The sequence below is a fragment of the Geospiza fortis genome, unplaced genomic scaffold (genome assembly GCF_000277835.1).
Source record: "Geospiza fortis unplaced genomic scaffold, GeoFor_1.0 scaffold130, whole genome shotgun sequence".
Taxonomy (NCBI): domain Eukaryota; kingdom Metazoa; phylum Chordata; class Aves; order Passeriformes; family Thraupidae; genus Geospiza; species Geospiza fortis.
The window spans coordinates 5,386,556-5,408,578 of NW_005054300.1; the positions used below are offsets into that span (position 1 = coordinate 5,386,556).

General features: G+C 40.4%; 1 protein-coding gene across 2 annotated transcripts in view; it reads left to right on the forward strand.

The window, feature by feature from the left end:
- BTRC (beta-transducin repeat containing E3 ubiquitin protein ligase) overlaps window positions 1-22,023 on the forward strand; it is a 97,418-nt gene that overhangs the window by 42,392 nt on the left and 33,003 nt on the right. For both annotated transcript variants that reach the window (XM_031062420.1, XM_014309880.2), the window contains one exon: window positions 1,968-2,057. In XM_031062420.1, coding sequence (XP_030918280.1) covers window positions 1,968-2,057 — 90 coding nt within the window. The remainder of the gene's footprint in view (window positions 1-1,967; window positions 2,058-22,023) is intronic.

A 22,023-nucleotide genomic window follows, 5' to 3' on the forward strand; every position in this document is an offset into this window, starting at 1 on the left:
AAGATGCACTTTGTTCATCTGCACAGCACCTTGAAAGAATTTGTGTGTTTGAATTTTTCAGTTTCTCCTTCTGGGTCTAGAGACAGAAATTTCTTGCTGGCTTCTAGTCAGAGCAGATATCAATGTTGTGACATGTGAGGAGAACTACTGGAGCCAGAATATTCTGCATTCCTGTCTGTCACTGGTTGTTTTCTGGTTAGAGAGCTAGCTGAGAAATAAAACATGAACGCTAAAGCAATGGAGGAGATAGGGCTTCTGTGCTCTCTTTTGTTTCTGTTTCGTGGTGAACTTTAAAGGGGCTCTGTAAACAGGTAAGGTAGAAAGGACTGTGATTTCCTTAGTTTCTCAAGAATGTTTGTACTCTGCTGGTCCAGTACAGATCCACCTAAGCCAGTATACTGATTTCCCATGGTGTGCAGTAAGGAATGTTTCATGAGGATCATAAGAACTTAGGTGAATGTTATAAACTGATTGTAAACACTCAGTGCCCATCAGTTGGTGCTTACCTCAGCTGGGGGCTGTTGGGAACACTGGCTTGGTGGACACATCTCCTATTACTCAATGTAAACCCCTTTTAATCTCTTTGCATTCTTGTCTCTGACATCCTTTGCCATGTGCCCCTCTCCCAGTTTTTGTGTTGCTGCTGACAGCATTTTGCACAGTCAGGCGTCTGGCAGAGGGGCAAGAGAAGGTTTTTGGTTCTTGGCACTGAGGGAACCTGGCTCTGGTAATAGAGCTTTAGGACAGAGGGAGAAGTTTAGGTGCCCTTATTATGCCAGTGTTGTCCACAGGTTTTGTAACCTATAGCAGGTTTAAGGTTGAAGTCATGGCAAATGGAAATCGTAGCAAGCCCCAAAAATACCATCTCCAGAGATTGCCAGTGACTATTACAGGGAGATAACTGATAGGCAGCTCACTACAAGTCTTTGTGCATCCTCCCATTAAGGCAGTCTTAAAATATAATGAATGTTATTATGCTTTACTTAGTGCTCTTGAAAATGTCTTTGTAACAAGTTTAATTTCATTCTTTTTCAGCATCTTTCAGGTTTCCCCACACAACTTTTTGAGGTGGCAGCATCTTCTCTGTGGTCTGCTTTCTACTCTTGAAACAAATCAAGTTGGTGCTTGCTTTTGAGCTGCCATTTTTGCATGGGAGCATTTTTCTCTAAATGGTGGCTGGTATATTAATCCCGTACTGAAGCTCTTAGATGCAAAGGTGCTGAGGGTGAGGAGAAGAGCCTCAGTTAGAAGCTCCTGAGTTCTTCAGGCATACTAGTTTAAACAGCCAAATTATTTTAAGCCCACTTTGTAAGTATTTTTCATACACTTCCCTCAAAAGAGTGAGAGACCACGAGTGATGTGCTCTGCAAAGACTCTGAAGTCTGCAGCCCCAGCTGGGGGTCACTTGGGCAGGACAGCATTAAAGAAAAAAGACATTCTACTTCAAAAAAAATTTAAAAAGCTTTACAAACTGAGAAGATTAAATACAGCAATGAAATGTGGTCTGCATTTCCTCCCTTCTGATTATAACCTTCCTTGTGTCCTGTGTATTTTACATTTTACATTCTGATGAAGTCAAATTCTGATGTTTATTCACATTTGACGTACTCTCTGATAACCAGTGTGTAGAAATCACCTCGCTTTAATTGTTCCATCATGCAGCATTTTGTGAAAGAACGAAAACTGAGATGAGATTTTTTTTTTCCATTTTCAAAGGAACAGAGAAGAAAAATCTTTGTATTTCCGTACTGTAAAATTGTACATGGCTTCTCAGAGAACATGCATGCCCTGAACATAGACTTTTGCTATAAACCAGTTTATTTTGGTTTGAAACATTTGCGTCTTAGAAAAAGGAAATGTAGTAGAGTTGTAGAGTTAGTGTAGGTTCCTGTGCCAAAAATGTGGTGCCTGAAAGAAAATTGTGTTCTTCTATTCTTCTATTCATAACCATTTTAATCTTTCTGCAGACCTACAACAGCTGTGCCAGACTGTGCTTAAACCAGGAAACAGTATGTCTAGGAAGCACTGCTATGAAGACTGAAAATTGTGTGGCCAAAGTAAGTAAGAGAACGGCTTTGATTTTGAGGGATTTTTAGCAAATCGTTCATTGTTAGTCAACAAAAGTTCTTGTTAAATGCTACAGTTAGGAAAAATATTTAAACAAAAGAGCAAGTATTTTGGGTAGGCTTTTCTGTCCTTCAGTGTAGGATCCTGTTTTGCTGTTTTTCTCTGCTGGAAATGATTACTTGAGTCCTGAGCTATGTGGGATTGAAAGGTTCATTCTGCCATACAAGTAATAGGCTTTTTCAGTGGGATGACCTATGCCAGCCATGTAATTAGCTGTGGCAACTTCAAATGACAAATGTCCATATATATATTAGAAATACTGCATGAGAGCTCTGTGTATCATGGTTCCATTTCTTAGCTACCAGAAGGGAGGTGCAAAAAGACTTTTCAATTAAAATACAGTGAACACTGTACTTAAAGGAAAGGGACGAGGGAGATATTGCAGTCAGAATGGTAAGAAAATGAATTTATTAGCCTGTCACAGAAAAGTAATTTCTTGACAATTAAGGTAAATGGGGTTGGAAAGGATGAGGTGCCATTAGCTATCCTCTTTTCTTAGAATTCAGCATAACTAGAGTAAAACAATGTACAGCATGGTCTATTTGTGAATGGAGGACATTTGAACCATGATGATGTGTGCAAAGGCTGCATGAAAGATGCATTTAGTCTTGTGTAAGCTTTGTATTTCCACTGAAAGGAAGTTTAGAATGGGCATGCAGGACAGACCAGTGCATGCAGCCATCTGTTACTGAAACCAGCTGGCATTTTGTTGCTCCTCTGTCACCACAAACCTGACCACTCAAAAGCCTGTTTTCTCTTTCAGTTATTATTCCTTGATCTTCTTGAGGTCCATTTCTTTCGTACTTTGATTGGTTGTTAAAGGTGCCTTGTCCCTTCAGGGGCCACTTTTGTACTGACCTTTAAGATAATTTCCCAGCTAAATCTTTGCTGGGGTTTTGCTGGTGAAATTTGGATGTCCCATTACTTTTGACTCTTGTCAGGGAATTGGCTACCATAGAAGTTTGTAATGATGGTTGCAGGTGGCTTAGCTCTCATAAATTGTGCTTGACATGCCATTTACCTTCCACTGGAGAAGCACTTCTGAGAGAAGCTACCAGTTCTGGTACAAAGTTTGATACCAGCACTTCCCTTCTTGACATGACTGCTCTTGCACACTTCCTAAGGTGCTTTATGATACAGACTAGGTGAAACTCTTTAAGCAGAGCAACTCTGGCTGAGTTGTCTCATCACCGAGCATTGTTCCAGTGCCAAAAAGCAGCTCACAGCAAGCTCAGTGAGTAAACCCATTCAACCCCATCTGCTCTACAGTGTCCTCTTTGACCTGATTGCGTCACTAAGGAGCAAGGTTGTGCAAGAAGTACTGCTAATTTAGGCGGTGCCTCTTTTAAATAAAATCACATACTTTAACAACTTCATGTCCTAGCTAATAAGCTCTCCAAAAGTTATGTTTTCAGCAGGTTTGTGGTGAGAGGTGTGGGTAGGGCTCAAGGCAGGAACAGCGAAGCTTGTTTCATGCTATTGAGGATGAATTTAAGACATCATCCTGGAGATAAAAAAGTGTATGTTTTCGAAGTATCACGTCTCTATATGCTGTACGGCAGTGTATGTGTATATATACTCTTGGAAAGTCTGCCATCATATAGGTATGGAAAACCATATATAAACATATATATCTATATCTATATATATAGATATATATGCATACATTCATGCACATACATGTGTGTGTGTATATATATATGTAGATATATTTCTCTAAAAAAGAAAAAAAGCATAAGGACTTTTCTGGGGGTATAATTCCTCTAGTACTTGCTTGCCTGGCTGTTGTACTCCTTTCTTTTGCCTTCCTATCTACAAACCAAATGAAGTTGGTTTTAAGAAAGCTTGTCTTTCAAATTCCAGAAGTCTCAAAGCATTTATAAATCCAACTATCTAAAAGCAGATGGTTCAGTGATGGCATAGGCAAATGGCACAACTCTTAAATGTTCCCTAGGTGAAGGGCTTAAATGGGATTTAGGGAGTCCAGAGGCTTTTTCTCACCACATGCACACAGCAAGTTTTATCCTCCATGATTGATGTATTTTCTGGCCTTGGACTTTGGAGTGTTTTGTCAGGGAGGTGAATACTGGAAGGTTCTGCAGTTTTCATTATTTGCATCACTTTTCCAAATGTAGGGGGTTCAATTTTTTTTTTTTGAATTTGCATTGAAACACAGGAAGGGTTACTTTGGAAATCATTATTTATTTTTTCTGATTCTGCAGTGCATTATCAGCCCTGACTGGAATCCACTGTCTGCATTATCAGCTGCTTGTCAGATGTGTCAGTCAGTCTGCAAGATACAATGGTTTTTCTGAAACTAAATTTCTGATTCTGCACCTACTTGCAGAAAAGATAATTGTGCTCTGTTAAGACTGTATTAATGGCATTTGCTGATTGTGTGCTTGACATTTCTAAAAGTTTATTCAAAGAATGAAATGCAGTTCCCTTGAGGCCACACATATCAATATTGAGGTATCTTCTCTCAGACTGGAGCACTGCCCATTTGTTAAACCCTCTTGTGAACAAGTGCTTCTGTGCAGGACATCCAGTGTAAACTACCAACCTAACAACTGGCATTTTCCTAAAATAGAAGGGGGAAAAAACAGCTACACGTATTCAGGTGTGGAAAGCAGCATAGGGCCACAGTATTTTGATCACTTAAGGAAGCTTGTGTTTGTTAGGAAACCTTGTGTTTGTTAGGAAACCTTGTGTGTCTGGTTTTGTGTACAGTGTCATGCTGACTCTGCAGCCAGGTGCTCAGTGCCTTTTGCAAACCTATGAATTAACTGGCTTTATTCCGATATTTTAAAATAAAGCTAGAATATAATATTTTGATGAATCTTTGTGCCTTGTTCTTAGCCCTTCTTTTCTGGCATTTGTCCTCTGAAACTCCATTGATAGGACTTGCACCTGTTTGGGTAAAAACAAACAAGGAGCATTAGAAATTGTTTCAAGTGTGTGCATGTTTTGACTGAATAGCTGGGATCTTAAATTAGAAATTATACGTTGTGATGCATAGATTTCATATGTGTGATCTGTAACATCATTTCTTTTGCATGTGCCAGAGTTTTTCTGTTATTTTTTGGCATCTTTTTGCCCATTGCCTTTGAGTGGTCAACAGATCTGATGTATATTCAATCTAATGTCTTTTAAAAGGAAATGCAATCTCTAATTGTGTTTTTTCATGTGTGTGTACACAGAGAGGCATATATATAGAAACTCCTTCTTTTTGTTTATTTAGATACCAAAAAATCTCTGCAAGAGGGTTTCTTTTAAAGATACTACTGGTGTGCAACCACAAGTGGACAACTTCCTCAGGAATTGGTGCTAGGTGCTTAAATAAGGTAGAAATGTACAATGAACCTGGGCTCCAAGGACAGGGTGTTTGATTTTAATGAGGCTTATTGAAATCTGGCCAAATGAGCATCTGTTCCTATTGTTTGTTCCATATTTTGTAAGCCAGTATCTTCAGGCAGATAATGGTGTTGGTGTGTGCTTCATCCTCAATTAGAGAGGGACATAGTTAAAAGTCCCCTGGCATCTGGTATGTCACTAGGATTCTTTTGATGCTCCTGGGTGTGCAAACAAGTTTCTCTTCTGTTCTGTACCCAGGAAATCTTTCTGTGGTGACCTTCACACTTTCTGTTTGATGTGTGGTGAGGGATGCTCTGGTGTGTCTCCAGTCTCCTTGGCTGAGTATTTGCTTGGATGGATTGTATACAGTCCTGTTTTCAAACAGAGGTCTTGCCTTTTCACACCTTTATGTGGTGTGTTAGGTCTGAGTTTTGCAGTTTGCATCAAGTTTGTTAGATTTTGCATTACCCTGGATCCTAGAAAGATCGTTTTGATTCCAAGTGCTCTTTCCTTTCCCAACAGGAGATTGGTGTATAGCTGATCTCAGAGTTCTTCAGTCAATACCCATGTTTTCATTCATTAGATAGATCTTACTGTTTGTTAACTGCTGCAGGTGGTTCCAGTTCATCTGTATCCCCCGTACAAAGGAGCGTTCTCAGTTTCATTTTGCACTTTGAATTCTTTCCTACTTGTGCCCAAGACAGGCACCCTATGGCCTCCCTTCAAGAGAGCACTCATGAGACACCTTCAAAATGGCATGCAGCATCCCCAGGTTTCTGCTTAGTTCTGGACTCAGCAGCAGCAGCTGGGAGAGTCTCTGCCTCTACCTTGATATAAGTAAAATTGGAAGAAGAAAAATATAGTCATGCATACCCTTGAAAAATCTGACTTTTGTTTCAGACCAAGCACTGCTTGCTACTCATGTAACTGGTCCTACCAGTGATAACTGGTCTTGCTTTTTAAGGTCCTGGCAAACTAAGGGACTTCTCAGGGTCTTTTAAGCATTTTCTGTCTTTCAGGGAATTTTTGCTGTTCATCATACTTCTAAAGGTGGGACAGAGCTCTAGTTTGCTTAATTCTGGTAACACAGAACAGGCCTTGGCACTTCCAGCATGCTATGTGAAATTTCCTTTCAAAGATGCATCTTATTATTTAGCTATAGCCACACATGTACACTCAACGGTGATTCAGCTAAAGCAAGGAGTGGTGGAAGTAGCTGGTAATTGAAATCTTCTTTCCTTTGTCAGTTCTTTCTGCATCACTACTTTTGAATTTTTAGAACAAACATTGTCTGCACAATAATAACATTAAGTCTGGAATTTTTATATGAATTTAAAGGAGCAGCCACAAGCACTCTTTAATAAAGAAGCGTTTAGGGTTCCAGGCTGGATGTTCCAGTTGGCAGTAGGACAAATTGATCTGAAGATGTCCCTCTTGTACTCTCAAGTCCCTTTATGTCACAGATTGATGGCTCTTTTTTTCCAGAGTGTGTGTCTGCATTTACTTTGCATGAATAGCACTAGCAGCTCAGAGTTCTGCTGTGATATACCACTGAGTCAGTGCATCTTGAGATAATGCATAGTTTAGATCGAAATTAGAGCAATTTAATAATGAACAAATACTATTTGACTAGCAACATTCAGTTTTGAGATATTTGTTCTGCTGTTTTAAGAAGAAAGTGTGTTAGCTTCTGTGTAATGATGCAGAGGGACTGTCAGTGGATGTGCTTCCAGCCCCAAATCCCTCAATAAAATGTCCTCTACTGTGTCTTGGATATACCTTTCTCTGGGAGGGACAGCAGTGTCTGAGGTTGTTGCAAACTGGATAAACACCACCTCAGCCACTGGCTGATAGAGATGTAAGCCTGTCATTTTACCCTTCTCTTGGAGGTGTTCTCTGTGTAATGAGAATTGTGGGAATGGCAGGCATTGCAGGGACGTTGCTGGGAGTACTTAACATGCAAAAGGTGCTTTGAAAGGGAATTCTCAGACAGCAGAAATAGAAAATGGCATCGGAGTTTTATCTAAACGCTTTGCCCTAGTGATGATTTTCCTGTCACAAATATGACTACTTTTATCTTCCTTGCTAGTTCATCTGTCTTTTTTTAGGTCAAGACAATCTTTATGCTTTAGCTTCATCTTGGTCTAATAACCTCTTTGCAAATGATGGAGAAAGAAATGTGATATTCCTGCTCCCCCCACTCCACCCCACCATACACATTCTCCAGATTTTGATAGACTTGTTTTATTTATTTCCAAAATTATATCCGCAGGAAACAAGCTGTTTAAATTCAGATTATGCTGAAGCAAAATGGTCCTGGTATGAGAAGCAACGTGCTGTTTTATGAGCGCAGAGTCCCTTTTCTCATAACTGATTGATAGTAAATATTTTCCTGAAGAATTATTGCCAACCATGAACAGTGCAACTGTTTCACTTTTTTTTTCTGTGCTACTTGCTGTACCAGCCATTGTCTGTAATTAAGATCTACAATTCACAATGCAGACGTTTGCACTTCCTCTGGGTCTGAGCTATTTATAAGGCATTTCAGCTGTTCAGAGTTTCTTTTGAGTGTTAAACTATGTGTAAACAGGCTTCTTTAGTCTTCAGTTACGCAAACATTGTGGAGTGGTTGTCATTTCTGCTTCTCTTACCACCCAAAATTACTTTGCATGTCAATGAAACCACAAATTAAAAAAGAATTACACTTGGGGTTTTTTTTAAATGCAACAGAGACTTTGAAGAAATAGCAATATAAAAGCTAACTCATTCATTGCTTTGTAGCTGAGGGTCTCTTAAGCATATTATGGAGATCAGTTCTCCAAGCTCTGCAGTAAGGATGGTCAGGCAGGGGATAGGCATAATCTTGATATGAAGAATCGTTTTCAAAATTTGGTCAACTCAATGGAGATGTTTCTACATTTTGGACTCCATGGTTTGGAATCTTAATAAAGCAAATTGCATTACATTTCAGGTTGAGTTCAGTGAATACTGGAAGGTCCCCCCACAGATGTTAGAAACTCCATCTCTTGTTTGAGTGGTTTCAAGGAAGAGTTTTCTTGTGGTGATGACAGTCAAGCTGGAGCAGGTTACTTGTGGAGGGTCTGCAGCCTCCGTCCTTGGAGGTTTACAAGACCAGGCTAAAGTAAGCCGTGAGCTACCTGATCTGACCTCATATAGCATCCTGCTTTGAGCAGGAGGCGGAGCTGGAGAACTTCAGGGGTCTCTTCTAAGTGAAACCATCTTGGAATCCTCTCAGTGTACAGACAGTGAAGATGTAATAGAAGTCTTGTAAAATGTAGAACTTGACCTGGCATCCTTAGTCAAAATTCCTCTGCGACTATATTATGTGTAGGATCACATGCTGTTGTTCCTTGCCGTGTGTTTGCTGGTTTGATGATGGATACTTGCATTAAGAATTGCAGCCTTGAGGTCTTCATTCCAAATCCATCACATCAAGCTTGTAAGAAGTGTTTGCCAGGATAAGTGTTACAACCAAACTGGACTTGCATTTATAAAGTACTTTAGGATCCTTCATGCTGGAAATATGAAACAGTTTGGGATCCAAGTCATCGGTGGCTTTGGTGATAAATGGTGGCAGATATGGGAAGCATTGCTTTTTAAGTAGTCACCTGCAGTGATAACACCCTCAGATGGTACAGAATACATGACATTAGATGTATTTTTAATATTTTTCAAATACAAGAATTGAAAAAGTTATTTGAAAATATGTCCAATTCTTGTGCTAAAGCTTGTGGTATGAAATGCTGTAATAGCAGTTTCCTAGTGTAGCCCACTGCAGGGAAGCCACTGATGTGGCCAAGTATCACATTTCAGACGGCAGAGTTCTGAGTTGAGCCTAGCAAGAGAGCACCCAAAAATGAGGCTGTTTTTGTAGCCTGAGGGGGATTAAGGTGGGGTGGGCTCCAACATCTTTGCTGTTGGGAGCGGGCAGGGGAGGGAGGCAGCAAGGAGCGGGTTCATGGCGAGGCGCACACTGCAGCACTGCCCAGTGGTGCATGCCGGATCACCCGCACGCAGAGATCACATGGCTCCTCCAAAAGTCAAACGATCAATTCGCCTCGTTTTGGCTCTGTACTTAATGCACAAACAGTGCGATCTGCAGGGCTGTAATTGCATTGTTAGGGCCAAGGAACAAGTCCTACTTGCCTAATCTTACCGGTGGGAGCAAGCGGCTGTTGTAATCCAATTATAGCAGCATAAGCAATTTGTTAGACACTCCGCATAATGTAACAATTTCCCAATAAACTCTGACTTGTAATAACGTCGGCAAGAGCCCACATAAATCTGCCCGAATGGTGGGGGCTGGAGTGTTCGGCTGGGGGCTTGTAATTTGTGCCATCAGCACGTTTTGTGGAGTGTGGTGTGGTGCAGTCTTTCAGTGCAGGAATTTTAAGAGGAAAAGCGTGGCACGCCCCTCCAAGAGAGCACCATTAGCAAGGGTCAGAAGAGATGCCAAACAGAGCTAGGAGGTGGCTTTTCTGGGAGGGAGGAAAAATGAAACCGCAAACACACAGCCCTAGCTGATGAGGATTTAAAAATATTAAAAAGCAGTAATGAAAAGTGTAGCACTTTAAATTACATCAGGGGGAGGAGGGGGAACTAGAATTACATCTGGTTTGGGGAGGGGGGGAGAGGAGACTACCCTTCTTCATATTTAAGCCATTTAAATATTAAAAAAGAAACTCAAATCTTGAAAGGGATGCTCTGTGCTTACAAGACAGAGAAACCACAGATCCTGTCCCAAGCAATTCATAATCGACAAAGGAAAAAATTAAACCTTTTCTACTATCCAGTTACTCTCCCGTTGTCTTTCTTGCAGCTCCTAGCTGGCTTCATGCATATTGGCACAGCATCTTGATGATGCATCTGAGAGATAAAACGTAGGTCTAGAACCATTCACTTTGAGCGTACCCCAGCGAATTTAACTTTTTTGGCACAATGATGAATGTCCCCTCTGGTTCATGCAGATCTACACAAAGAACTAATCTAATTTAGATATTATTTAAAAGTAAAATCAGTCTGCTGTGCTCTGCCTGTCACTCTTGGAGTACATTGCCAGTTAGAGCATCGTAGACACCAGTTAAGGGTTTATGTTTAGCAAGATTTAAGGTATCGTATTTCTGTTAATCCCATTATTTAGCATTTCCCTTTGCTAAGATGCAGATAGGCAGCAGGCAAAATAAGGCACCCTTTATGTACAGCATAGAGACAGTCAGATGTCCAGAATTTTCAAAACACATTTTCTAAACACTGCTGTGGTGTAGAAATTCCTGACTTCATACTGCTAACAATACTTTATTCATTTCTCAGCTCTGGGATCCTGTGAGGCTTTAGTGTGGAGTGACATTTCTGAATGTGTTCCCAAATTGTGGCGGCATAATACATTTGCGTAGGGTAAAAAGTAGCTCCCAGCCATACAAAAGAGGTTCTCTTATTTGGACCTTCTTCTCTCAGACCTTGTGTTTTGATGCTGGGCTATGCAGGTTCTTTTGCTTAGCCAAAAAAAACCCAACAGAAAACCAGACCCAGTACTAAAATCACTGACCTTGTACATACAGCTCATACAATCATGCCTGTACCATGTCTGCCTTTATGGTAGTACTGTATTTTGTGTGATTATGAGGTGTATTTACATATTCACCTGCCATACTAGTCCTGAGATGATTTTTATTTAAACTGTAGAAGAGTAGCTGAGACATGCACGCAGGCTGCCGTGCAGATAATGCTGCATATTTTGCCCTTCTTTATGTGGAAGTCAAGCTTCCATTGTTCTTAATCTTTGTTGTCTGCCAGCATACCAAAATAACAGGCTGAGACAGCAAGCATTTCCAAAAGTATCCTAATAAATATTTTCTTGCTACATAAGTGCACCTTAAAAAGTGTGTTCAAAGAGGACAGGTATTATCTTAGTTTACCGAAGCTGAATCAATAAACTGCAGTGCTTCTAATAAAGCCACTCAGTGTCTGGGTTTAACTAATGGCTGATTTTCACGGCTTTGACAGTGAGCTGTGTGCGTTATTTTCTCCTGATATTGTAAAAATAATGAGAGCAAATTAGAACAATCAGTTTACCCCGATAGCTGCTGATTGGAGGTGATGGGCAATATGGCAGCGGGTAATCCATCTTCGGGCTCCTGTCACATTAACTTCAGCAGTGTGGAAAAGATCAGGCGGAGCGAGTGGGAATCCTGCCCAATCAGAAAGCTGAAATTAATGAGAAGAGCATTGTTCTGTGATCAACCTTTTAATTAGCAAGAGTGGAGATGGAGGGAGTGATGAAGCTGGCAGCACAGCTGCACAATGTTGGGCATGTTTTCGGTGAGGGGGAGGAAAAACATGGGTTTTAAATTACCCCTTCTGTGCTCCCTGTACACCAGCAGTGTGTCTTCATTCTAACCCCCTTAAAAGATCTTAATAAACAGCCACATCCAGGTTAATATTGCAAACGTGGCTGTTACTAATGAGTAGTTTCGAAGTAGGTCGTTTCAGGGGTCATTTAGGAAAATGTTGATCACTGTTTACAAAAAAGAGAGAGAGAGAGAGAGAGAGACAGGGTTTGGTGTTAAAGTTTCACTGCATCAAGGAAAGAAGAGGAGGGAGATGGATAAAATTAGAGTAAGGGACTGCCTGTTTTAATACTCCTCTCCTTATTTAGTATATGTTTGAAATAAGATTCCTCAGCATATATTTGAAACAAGACTCCTCAGTTAAAAATACTGTGTGCCATGTGGCTTTCAGCAGCAAAAAAAGAGAAGACATCAAATACTGGGTTGATTTCCTAATGCTCCTTTTTGTTGGTTTTTTTCCAATGTGTTTTTTTGCCCCAGTATTTTTTGTTTATTCACTTAACAACAAGAAATTATAATTAAAAATATTTGACTGCTGTAATTGCTGAAATTGACTTGATTTTTTTTCCTGGTGGTTTGAGAAAATCACAGTTTTCTCAAGTGAATTCTAAAAACAGATACTGGAGTTAATGGCTGTCAGTTCTGAATACCAGTCTTAGGAAAATCTTTATTTTTGTAAAGGGAGAAAAATAATGTGGAGGGGGAAAAGTGATATTACAGAGCAATTTCTGAAAAGGAAAATAAGAAATGTTAGAAAATAATATTTATGTTTACAGTGGGAATGCAGCTCCTTCTGATTGCCACAGTTCCTGTTCTTTCTTCCTTGCTCTCTGTATTGTTGTTTTCAGACAATTCTTTTCTCCTTCCCCGTAATACCCGAAGAAGTTGTAGTGGTAGAAGAGTGAGGCTCCATCACACTGTGCACAGCAGCTGTGCTGCTTTCCTTTCATTTTTCCAGTCAGAACACAGGCTCTCTTTACTTTGAGGTATTCTACTTTGTGATGCTGAACAGCAAATAAACTCTTGTCAGTTTGCAGGAGGAGGCAAAAGCCAGCGCCCTGCACGCAGCGAGCCGTACAGGCTGGGTGGGTGAGTTCTGAGCTCACTCCCACTGGCAGCTCCGTGCTGCCTGCTTTGGGTAGGCAGCAGTGAGCTGGGGAGGAAAGCTGCTGTGGGTGAGCTTGGCTCCTTTGGGGTTCACTTCCAGGCAGATCTCAACATCTTTGCTTACTGTAGTGTTTGGAATTTTCCAAGTTTTGTAAGAGCTGTGTAATCTTTTCTTCTCATCCCTCTTTATAAAATGAGGGCTTTGTATGAGTTTGGTGGTGTCCACATAGCTTTTATAAGCCGAAAGACATTGCATCTCCACACAGAAGTTAACCTGGTAAAACATAGACTTTTTGTACTATCTAACCAGTTGGATTTCTAATATAATAATGAGTGGGGCTTGCAGTTCTGCTTGTAAAGGTTGTCTTAATATTTTCATTTGTAAGAAACAGTTCCAATTTTCTATAACTTTTTCACTATTTAACCCTTCGAAGTAACATTTTATTTCAGCCTCCCACTCCCTGCAGCCTAAGGCAGAAAAAAAATTTGGCGTGTGGGATGAACTGTATTCACTTAACAAACAGCTGCTCTATATTTTATTTTATTTGTATTGCTTGTTCTGTGCCCCAGGCTGTATTTATTGCATGCCTTTCAAGTTCTGGTCAGAATATGGAAATAGGGACTGCCTCCTGGGGGTTTCCCCTACACTTTCAGTGCTTCACAAACCTTAATTAATCCTTCCAATGTTTCGTGGGGTGAGTGTTGGACTCACAGCATCCCTTTTTTGCAGAGAAGTTCAAAAGTTATTTTAACAACTGAAATTTAGGAAAGAAATAGTTTATTTGTAGTAAGCAATGAGGTCTCACAGGAGGAATATTTGATTAGGAATTATAACACCAGATTTTGAGATATCTTTTGTCTTTGCCGTATTCTGCTTTTCTGTCTCAGTTCTTTCATCTGTAGAAGGATAATGCTGCTTAACATTTCCTCATTAGACTTTTGGGAATCTAGAAATGTAGTATCAGTTGAAGCATGTTTTGTATTTAAACACTGTTTATATACACCTCATGTTGATTTGGGCTCTGTTGTTGTGGCATCTTCTCTCTCCCCAGGACCATGTACATTTTTAAGGGCTGTGTTAGGCATACATCTTGGGAAAGATGCACTTACCAATGGTTGCATTCTAATGGCAGTCAAATAGGATCCTTGTGGGAGGCAAGAGGAAAGTCAAAGAGAAGGTGGACAGTTACTAAGCCAAACATTCTTCTTCTTGTGGCACAAAACACCAAAAGCTCTCAACGCCTTTTGTTCTCCTTTACTAAAACTCAAGACCCAGTAAATTATTCCACAGCTGCTTAAATCAGTTTGTCAGCTTCCAAAGAGATTCCCCTGTGGGCAGAAACCAAGTAGTAAATTCTTCCCCCAAAGTAATCATATTGCAGGAGAATAACTGGAAAGATGCAGTGTGTTGCAGAATCCACCTTAAGTATGGAGCTTACCACCGTGACTCTGTAATGGAATGTCCCAACATGGGGTATAATATCATAAATACTGTAAATATGCCATTTGTGAACTAATAGGTAGCCTTGGGATTGTTAATGTTTGTATATATGTTAAAATGAATGTAGAGCCAATATTAATTTTTTTTAACCTAGTAAAATAATTCATTCTAGCTCTTGGCTGGGTTTTGCAAATGTATGTTTTTATCAGAGTTTAATTTCTTGGTTGGGTCTATCTTTTACTTAATCCAATTATAATTTCATTCTTTGCTCTCTGAGGGCTAGCAAACTGTCTACTAGCTGTTGACAGAATATCAGCAACGTTTTTTTAAATTCCTCCTTTTTAAAATTTTCTATAAAAACTGTGTTAAACAGAGTCACAATTTTCAGACTCAATTTAGCCTGACTTTTGCATGTTGAAAAGTAACAGCAAATTTCATATATCAAAAGGTTTTGTATGTTTTTGTAGCTGTATTAGTAATACCCTTCTTTATACTCTTTTACATATAGTAATACTCTTCCACAGAAATCCTTCTTTTCTTAATGCAGTAATATTTATTATAGGTGAAACAGTTTAAAATTTGAGATTCAAAATTTTCACTTGATTTTAACTGTCCCTTCTCATATAAGCAGTATGAATCAATGTGTGATACATAGTAATTTTATTTCTTGGGTAGTCAAACATAGTATCTGTTCTGTAAAGTGTGAGTTTGTTGAACTCATTAATAACTTTAAAACACAAGGATAACATTTATTTTAAGAGAAATAACTTCATAAGTTTACTTATTAAGCTTTTTTGTTAGCTAAACAGTTACTTATAAACTGTTCCAGAATGTAATTTGTCTTTAAAGAGATTATAAAACCTTAGCTGTACTAATGAAATTAATGCATATTTTAAAGTACTAGTTCCTGAAATATATCTTGCAGTTCCCATGAAGGTGGGTCAGAGAAATGTGAATTTATGCATTGCATAGATAAGTTATCAGTTGGGAAATGGGAGCATCACTGTTGATTCTGCAGTCTCATATCCTACAGTGATGCTTAATAGAGTAAAGCAGTTCTCATAGGAGAACTTGATGTCTTGCCCTCGGTTTACTTCCAAATATGTAATTACCTTTATTTCTGGGCACCTGTTACCACAGTATCTTCTTTGGATCAAGTACTGACAGGTGGAACCCCTTCAAATATGAAAAATCAGATCAACACTCTTCAAATTCTGTCCTCAGGTGGAGACACATTTTCTTTCAGAGTTTTCTGATACTGCACTAAAGAACTTTTCATCTTATGTGGGACCTCAGATGACTCAACATAAATAGTTTGTGTGGAAGTCAGAGACTTGCCTCCATCTCCATTCTCTCAAAGTAAATCACTGTCAACTGTCAGGACAGGTTTTGATGGTTGTAAGAGTTGATTTGGAGTCATACTGGGAACCAGCTGGCACCTGAGTCTGAGTTTTTGCTCTTTGCAATCTCAGGAGTTTTTAGATAGCCACTGCAGCCTATAGCCACATAACTGATCAATTAAAGGCACAAGACAGCAACAATATTGAAACAAACCGTGTAACTTTTCTTCTAATTGTGAAAACAATAGACAGTTGGCCCTGGAGAAAATGGAGTTCATAGTTGCAGCATCTTGCTGCCCAGCAAATCTTGGCCTGATCTTCCCAGTAAGTGACTTGAAGGCAACTTCTCCAGTAAAAGTGCCTCCATATCAGCGACTCTAAGGTCACTTGCATTACTCACATCTGGATCTTCATCTGACATCCAGACATCACATAAATGAAGAACTTAACAGTTTGTCCCAGATCCTGTGAGAGTTTACCTGGGGACAGTGAAGGTATGAAAAGAGATATTCTCTGTTCCCATGTAATACATTTATTATAAATGTATCAGATACCACGAGGGATATCCTGTGAAACCAGTGACAAGCACAGTAAATATGGCCTCAGGGCAATCTGAAGTTGCCTGGCAGTTTCCTGGAGGCAAGATTGATGGATAAAACCTCACCAGGATAGGTACTGTTCTTGTGTGTCATGTGCAACTCAGCAGTTCAGCACATGGTGGAAAGGTGTAGGTTGTACATTTCATAAATCTCAGATAGGCTCGAGCTCACTGGGCAGGTGCCAGACTGAAAATTGACAGCTCTTCCAGTCATTAATGAGAGAGGAATGAAGCCCCATCTTTGTGTATTAACAAAGTGGTGTGCACAGTCCCATCAATGTTCTCTACTCATTCAAAGTCAGTTTGTTCAGCTGGCAATCAGCAAGTTTGCATCTGAGCCTTTTCAGGTTTGCTCTGAGCTGTGAAGTGATGAATGTCTCTTGCAGAGCAAGACATTACCAGCCTTGTTACACCAGAGAGGCTGGAAGGAGGATCCAGAGAACTACAGGCACATCAGTCTGACCTCGGTGCTGGAGAAGGTCATGGGACAGATCATCTTCAGTGCCATCATGGGGCACATATGGGACAAACAGGTGGTCAGGCCCAGTCAGTGTGGGCTGTGACGGGCAAGTCCTTCTTGTCCAACCTGATCTGTGGTAAGGGAAAGGCTTTGAATGTGTCTACCTAGACTTCAGTAAAGCCTTTGATGCCATGTGCTGCAGCATTCTCCTGGAGAAACTGGCCAAGCCCAAAGAGTGTTGGTGGATGGAGTCAGATGCAGCTGGTCACCAGTTACCAGTAATGCTCCCCAAGCTCAGTATTGGGGCCAGTTCTGTTTAATATCTTCATTAACAATATGGACAAGGGGATTGAGTGTACCCTGAATAAATTTACAGATGACACTTATTTGGATGGAGTGTTGGTCTGCTTGAAGATAGAAAGGCTCTGCAGTGGGATCTCTGGATCTGTGACTGGCTGGATCAATGTACCAAGGCCAACTGTGAGAATCAGGAAAGTGAAGTGCCGGGTCCTGCCTTTGGATCACAACCACCCCACACAGAGCTGCAGGCTGGGGCAGCATGGCTGAAAACTGCCCAGCAGAAAAGGACCAGTGGGTACTGGTCAACAGCAGCTGATCATGAGCCAACAGTTGCCCAGGTGGCCAGGAAGGCCAATGGTATCCTGGCTTGTATCAGAAATAATGTGGCCAGCAAGACCAGGACACTGATCATCCCCCTGTACTCAGAACTGGTGAGGCTGCACCTCAAATCCCATGTTCAGTTTTGGACCCTTCACTACAAGAAAAATATTGAGGTGCTGGAGCAAGTCCAGAGAAGGGCAACAGAGTTGGTGAAGGGTCTGGAGCACAAGTGCTGTGAGGAGTGGCTGAGGGAGCTGAGGGTGTTTAGCCTGGAGAAAAGGAGTCTCAGGGGCACTTTATTGTTCTCTACAACTGCCTGAGAGGAGGGTGTAAAAAAGTGAGAGTCACCCTCTTCTCCCAAGTAACAAGAAACAGGACAAGAGGAAATGGCCTCGAGTTGTGCAGGGAAGGTTTAGATTAGCAATTATAAAAACATTTTTCACTGAAAGTTTTATGGAGCACTGGAAGCTGCCCAGGGAAGCTGAGTCACAGACCTGGAGATATTCAAAAGGCTTGTGTATGTGGCATTAGTTTAGTGGTGGACTTGGCAATATTAACAGATAGACTTCATGATCTTAGAGGTATTTTCCAACCTCCATGACTCTATGATTCCACCTTCTGGAACCTTACATGTCACTGGTTCCAGCCTCTTGCAGATACTACTACTTTCCAGTGTCTTGTAGCTACTACTTTGTCCCTTTAGTGAACTTACTGAGTTTCGTCTTACAGTCAGTTAAGGTCTGGTCTGCAGTCTTTTTCCACTGTTTCTATCAGAAGATTTTTCCAGAACCCAGTTGTTCTAATAACTGGAAATCCCCAGGTGGAGTTTCCAAGCTAGTTCATTTCTGGAGAGATTGTATCACTGGTTCTTTGTTTCTTCCTTTTCTTTTAATAGTTCTTGTTCCATTGTTGATGTTTATCCACATATAGTTTTAGAGAGCTGTCATACCCGCTTTGTTTCATTAGGACAAATTGAATGGTCCTTAGGGAGTTGTATGATTTAAGAAATGGAAGAGAAAAGATGTTTGAGCATTTGTGGTTGAGGACTTTGTTTTCTAGGAAGAATTTATTTATGCTCACTTTTCTGGTCACTCTCTTAGGCAAAAATTGTCAAATTATTGCTCTGAACTGTACTTCAGGTATTGACAGGCTTACATACATGTAAAGATTTAATCCTTCTGGCTGATGCAGTGACACAGCCTGCATCCTTCTAAATAAAAGAGAGAGCTTGGACTAATCACTGCATCCTTCAACTTGTTGCTGTCAGGTATCATGGTCCCTTGATTTTCCTGGAATATTGTTCTGCCCTCTGCAGTACTCAGCAAATACTACTGCTTGACTGGAATACAGAATCATCAGTAGTCACTGCTGCTAATTGGCAGATTTTAAAATTTATCGTTTTCTCGGAGGGAACTTGTAATGGGAATAACTCATGTTGTGCAGTAAAAGCAACTGTTCCATATTTTCCTTCATGTATATTTAACACAATCTGTAATTTACAAAAATAGATTTGAATTAGTCTGCCTGTGGAAGCTCATACCTAAGATAACTTCGGCAAGGCAGGCAGTCCCTTGTTGCTTGTAACCGATGGCTTCGTTGAGGCTGCAGCTTGGAGGGAGACAGCAGTAGTCACTGTATGCATTGCTGAGCCTTACTGTTGAGGAAAACTAAAAATGAGCAGCAAAGTAGCTGTGCTCACAGTCCTGAAAATAGTATTCTAAGTGGCTGCAATTTTTTAAATTTTACCATAGTAATGAATCTTGTCAGGCAAGTAGTCCTTACCTGCTCAGCTTGTAATTAGGCTGTTTGCCTGTGCCCAGCGGGCAAAGTTGCCTTTATGATGCCCTGAATTTGTGAAATACAATTGGTCTATACTAAATGTGTGTGCACAGGTTCAGATTCAACTGTCTTCTCATAATGTTAAAGTCTTAAAGACTCCTGTTGCTTCTCAACACACAATGAAACCTTTGTAACAGTGACAACAAACTGAGAATGCAGTTAAAACAAGACTAAAATATTTCAGCATTGTTTTTTTCTGATCTCACTTCTCTCACTTTAAACAACTGCTTTTGTTTAGACTAATGTTCATTTAGAAGAAAATAAAAGTGAAAACCACTTAACAACTATACCACAAAAAATTAGATGGTTAATTAACTAAGACTTGTAATTTCTCAGCAAAGAAAGCTCCCTCTCTGACAAGTAAACCTTCCTTATAGGTCTTTGATTGTAGGTAATAAAAATGTTCTTAATTAATGCCAATTATGTACATTTGTTGTTTTCTTTCAAGTCACTGTATTTAGAAAATTGTGTGAACTACAGAGCTGAATCAGGTTGTTCTCCTGCCATGTTGATTTAGATCTGTCAGCCCTATTCTGGATCATAATTTGTAATCCCAAATAGTTCTGAGGTGGGTTGTAATGGGAGTATTTCAAGGTTCAATTTAGAAGACTGCAGATTAGACTTCACAGGCAGTTAATTAATTGTAAAACCTGAGTTTTGAAGCTGGTTCAGGTTGTAAGTGAAGATCTGTTTGGAATTTAATAATTTGTGGAGAGTATTGGCTGAAGTTCCTAGAGAAAACAAGCATCATAAAAAAATCAATAGTTTTTGAAATTTTTTTTAATAGTTGGACGGATGTAACTGAAAGTCAGTATTGGATGTCTGAACAGATGAATTCTGCTTGCTCTCAACTTGTAAAGCCAGAGGGCAGGTATATCTGCAGTACTCTTGAAGAACCTGGTCTTTAGTGGCTGTAAAAAATGAACAGCAAAGGCTTGTGAACCCTAGAGTTGGAAAGTCTTATTAAAAAATAATTGTCTATACAGCATCTTTGTAAAAGAGTTCCAGATTTTGCTTGTGATAAATTGAATACATCAACATCTGACAATTGTAACTATCCAAAAGTCTGTTAAGGGTATATGAACTTTGATAGAGAGGTTAGAAATACAGAGTCACTTAGGTTGAAAAAGACCTCAGGAGGTCCAGTCTTCTGCTCACAGCAGAATAGTCAATATTGAATTTATAACTCCCAAATAAGCTCCACTGCCAGGAACCTGCTTCTCCTGGGTTTTGCATCTTCAGAACATCTGCCTACAATCTGAGGTCTCAAACTGCACCAAGAAATGAAGCCAGCACCTACTTTGCATAAGAGGGGCTACATTTTGCCCTAGCTGTTGCCTGCCTATATCTCCTAAGATAGCACCAAGGACCACATCAAGTTATGTAGTCTTGAAGTAACAAAGACACAAAGCCAGCTGCAAGCTGTTTTCCTAAAAGGAAGAGAAATATATTGCTGCTAATATACAGAAGTGATCACAGATCTGAAAAGTTTCAGTACTTGGTTGTTGTGGGGGAACTGCTGCTGCTGCCTTCCTGCTGCGTGGTCAGCATCACCTTTTACCTGTCTCATTCAGACCTAAGCCACAACTCTGTGGAGGTGGGGGGAGAACAGATGGGTTGTGGTGTCAGCCCAAGAGACACCCAGCTGAAGGTCACCAGCCCAACCAACAGATCTGCAACTGCAGAGATCTTGCTTTCACTTGAGATGTCCGTTCACTGCTGCTGGACAGGTCAGATGTCACACTATAATCCTTTCCTGCCACATGCAGGAGTGTGGGGAGAGAGAAGTTGTTGCCAGTGCTTTTCTCCAAGTCCTCTTAAGGGGATAAAAGGAATGGCCGTGGATGCCATCTGTACTGCAGAAGGAAGGTGTGTGTGTCAGGATTTGGGTGCAGCAGCAGGACTGTGTACAGAGTTCGGGCCCAAAATGGCAAGGACAGATGACAGATGGGGCTGAGGGACATCGGCAGGCGATGTTGGGAAGTTTTGGTCAGGTGCTTCTGTCATCTACTCGGGTCTAGTTACTTCTAGTCTTTCTTATTGGACTTGTCAGAGACATAAAAACGTAGCTGTGGATAGCCTAGCACATCCTACTGTATTTCCTCATCTCTGTCACATATAAATATTAAAATCACAAACTTCTAAACCCAGGCGATGTTCTGAAGTCCCCCAGTGGTTACACGTCAGAATTGCTGTGATGACTAAAGAAACTTACCTAAAGCATATCCTCCCTGGAGCACTTACCTTCAGGATGTGAGTTGTTGCCATGTCTGTATTGATTTTGGAGTGGTAGCTGGGTGTTTCAGTTTGAGAAAACTCAATGTGAAACTTTTTCATAACACTCACCTTTTGGTTCTGCTTTGGAAGGCTGTGGAAACAATTAGTACTGCTGCATTTTTCTAACTGGTGAAGTGAGACCATGCCTTTACTAACGAGTCTGTTTTGTTTAGCTTTCACATGACAGATTTGTTTGCTGACACTTGAGAGGAAGTTTACACTTGTATGGTGTGGTGTCACTTTGTGACATTGCCCTCAACCAGCACCTTTGGTGCTGGGGCTTCATTCCCAGCATTAAGCAGTGCTTTGTCTTTGTGTGAAGTATGTTGGAACACATCTATTTAACTGATAGACTTGTGAAATGGAGTGGGTTGCCTATGGCGGCACAGGAAGGGAGTGGGAGAGTTAGGAATAAAACTCAAAAGACTTGGCTCCCATTTCCCTTCCTCATTTTTACATTTGCTCTACCAGTTTTCAGTTTATCAAGAATT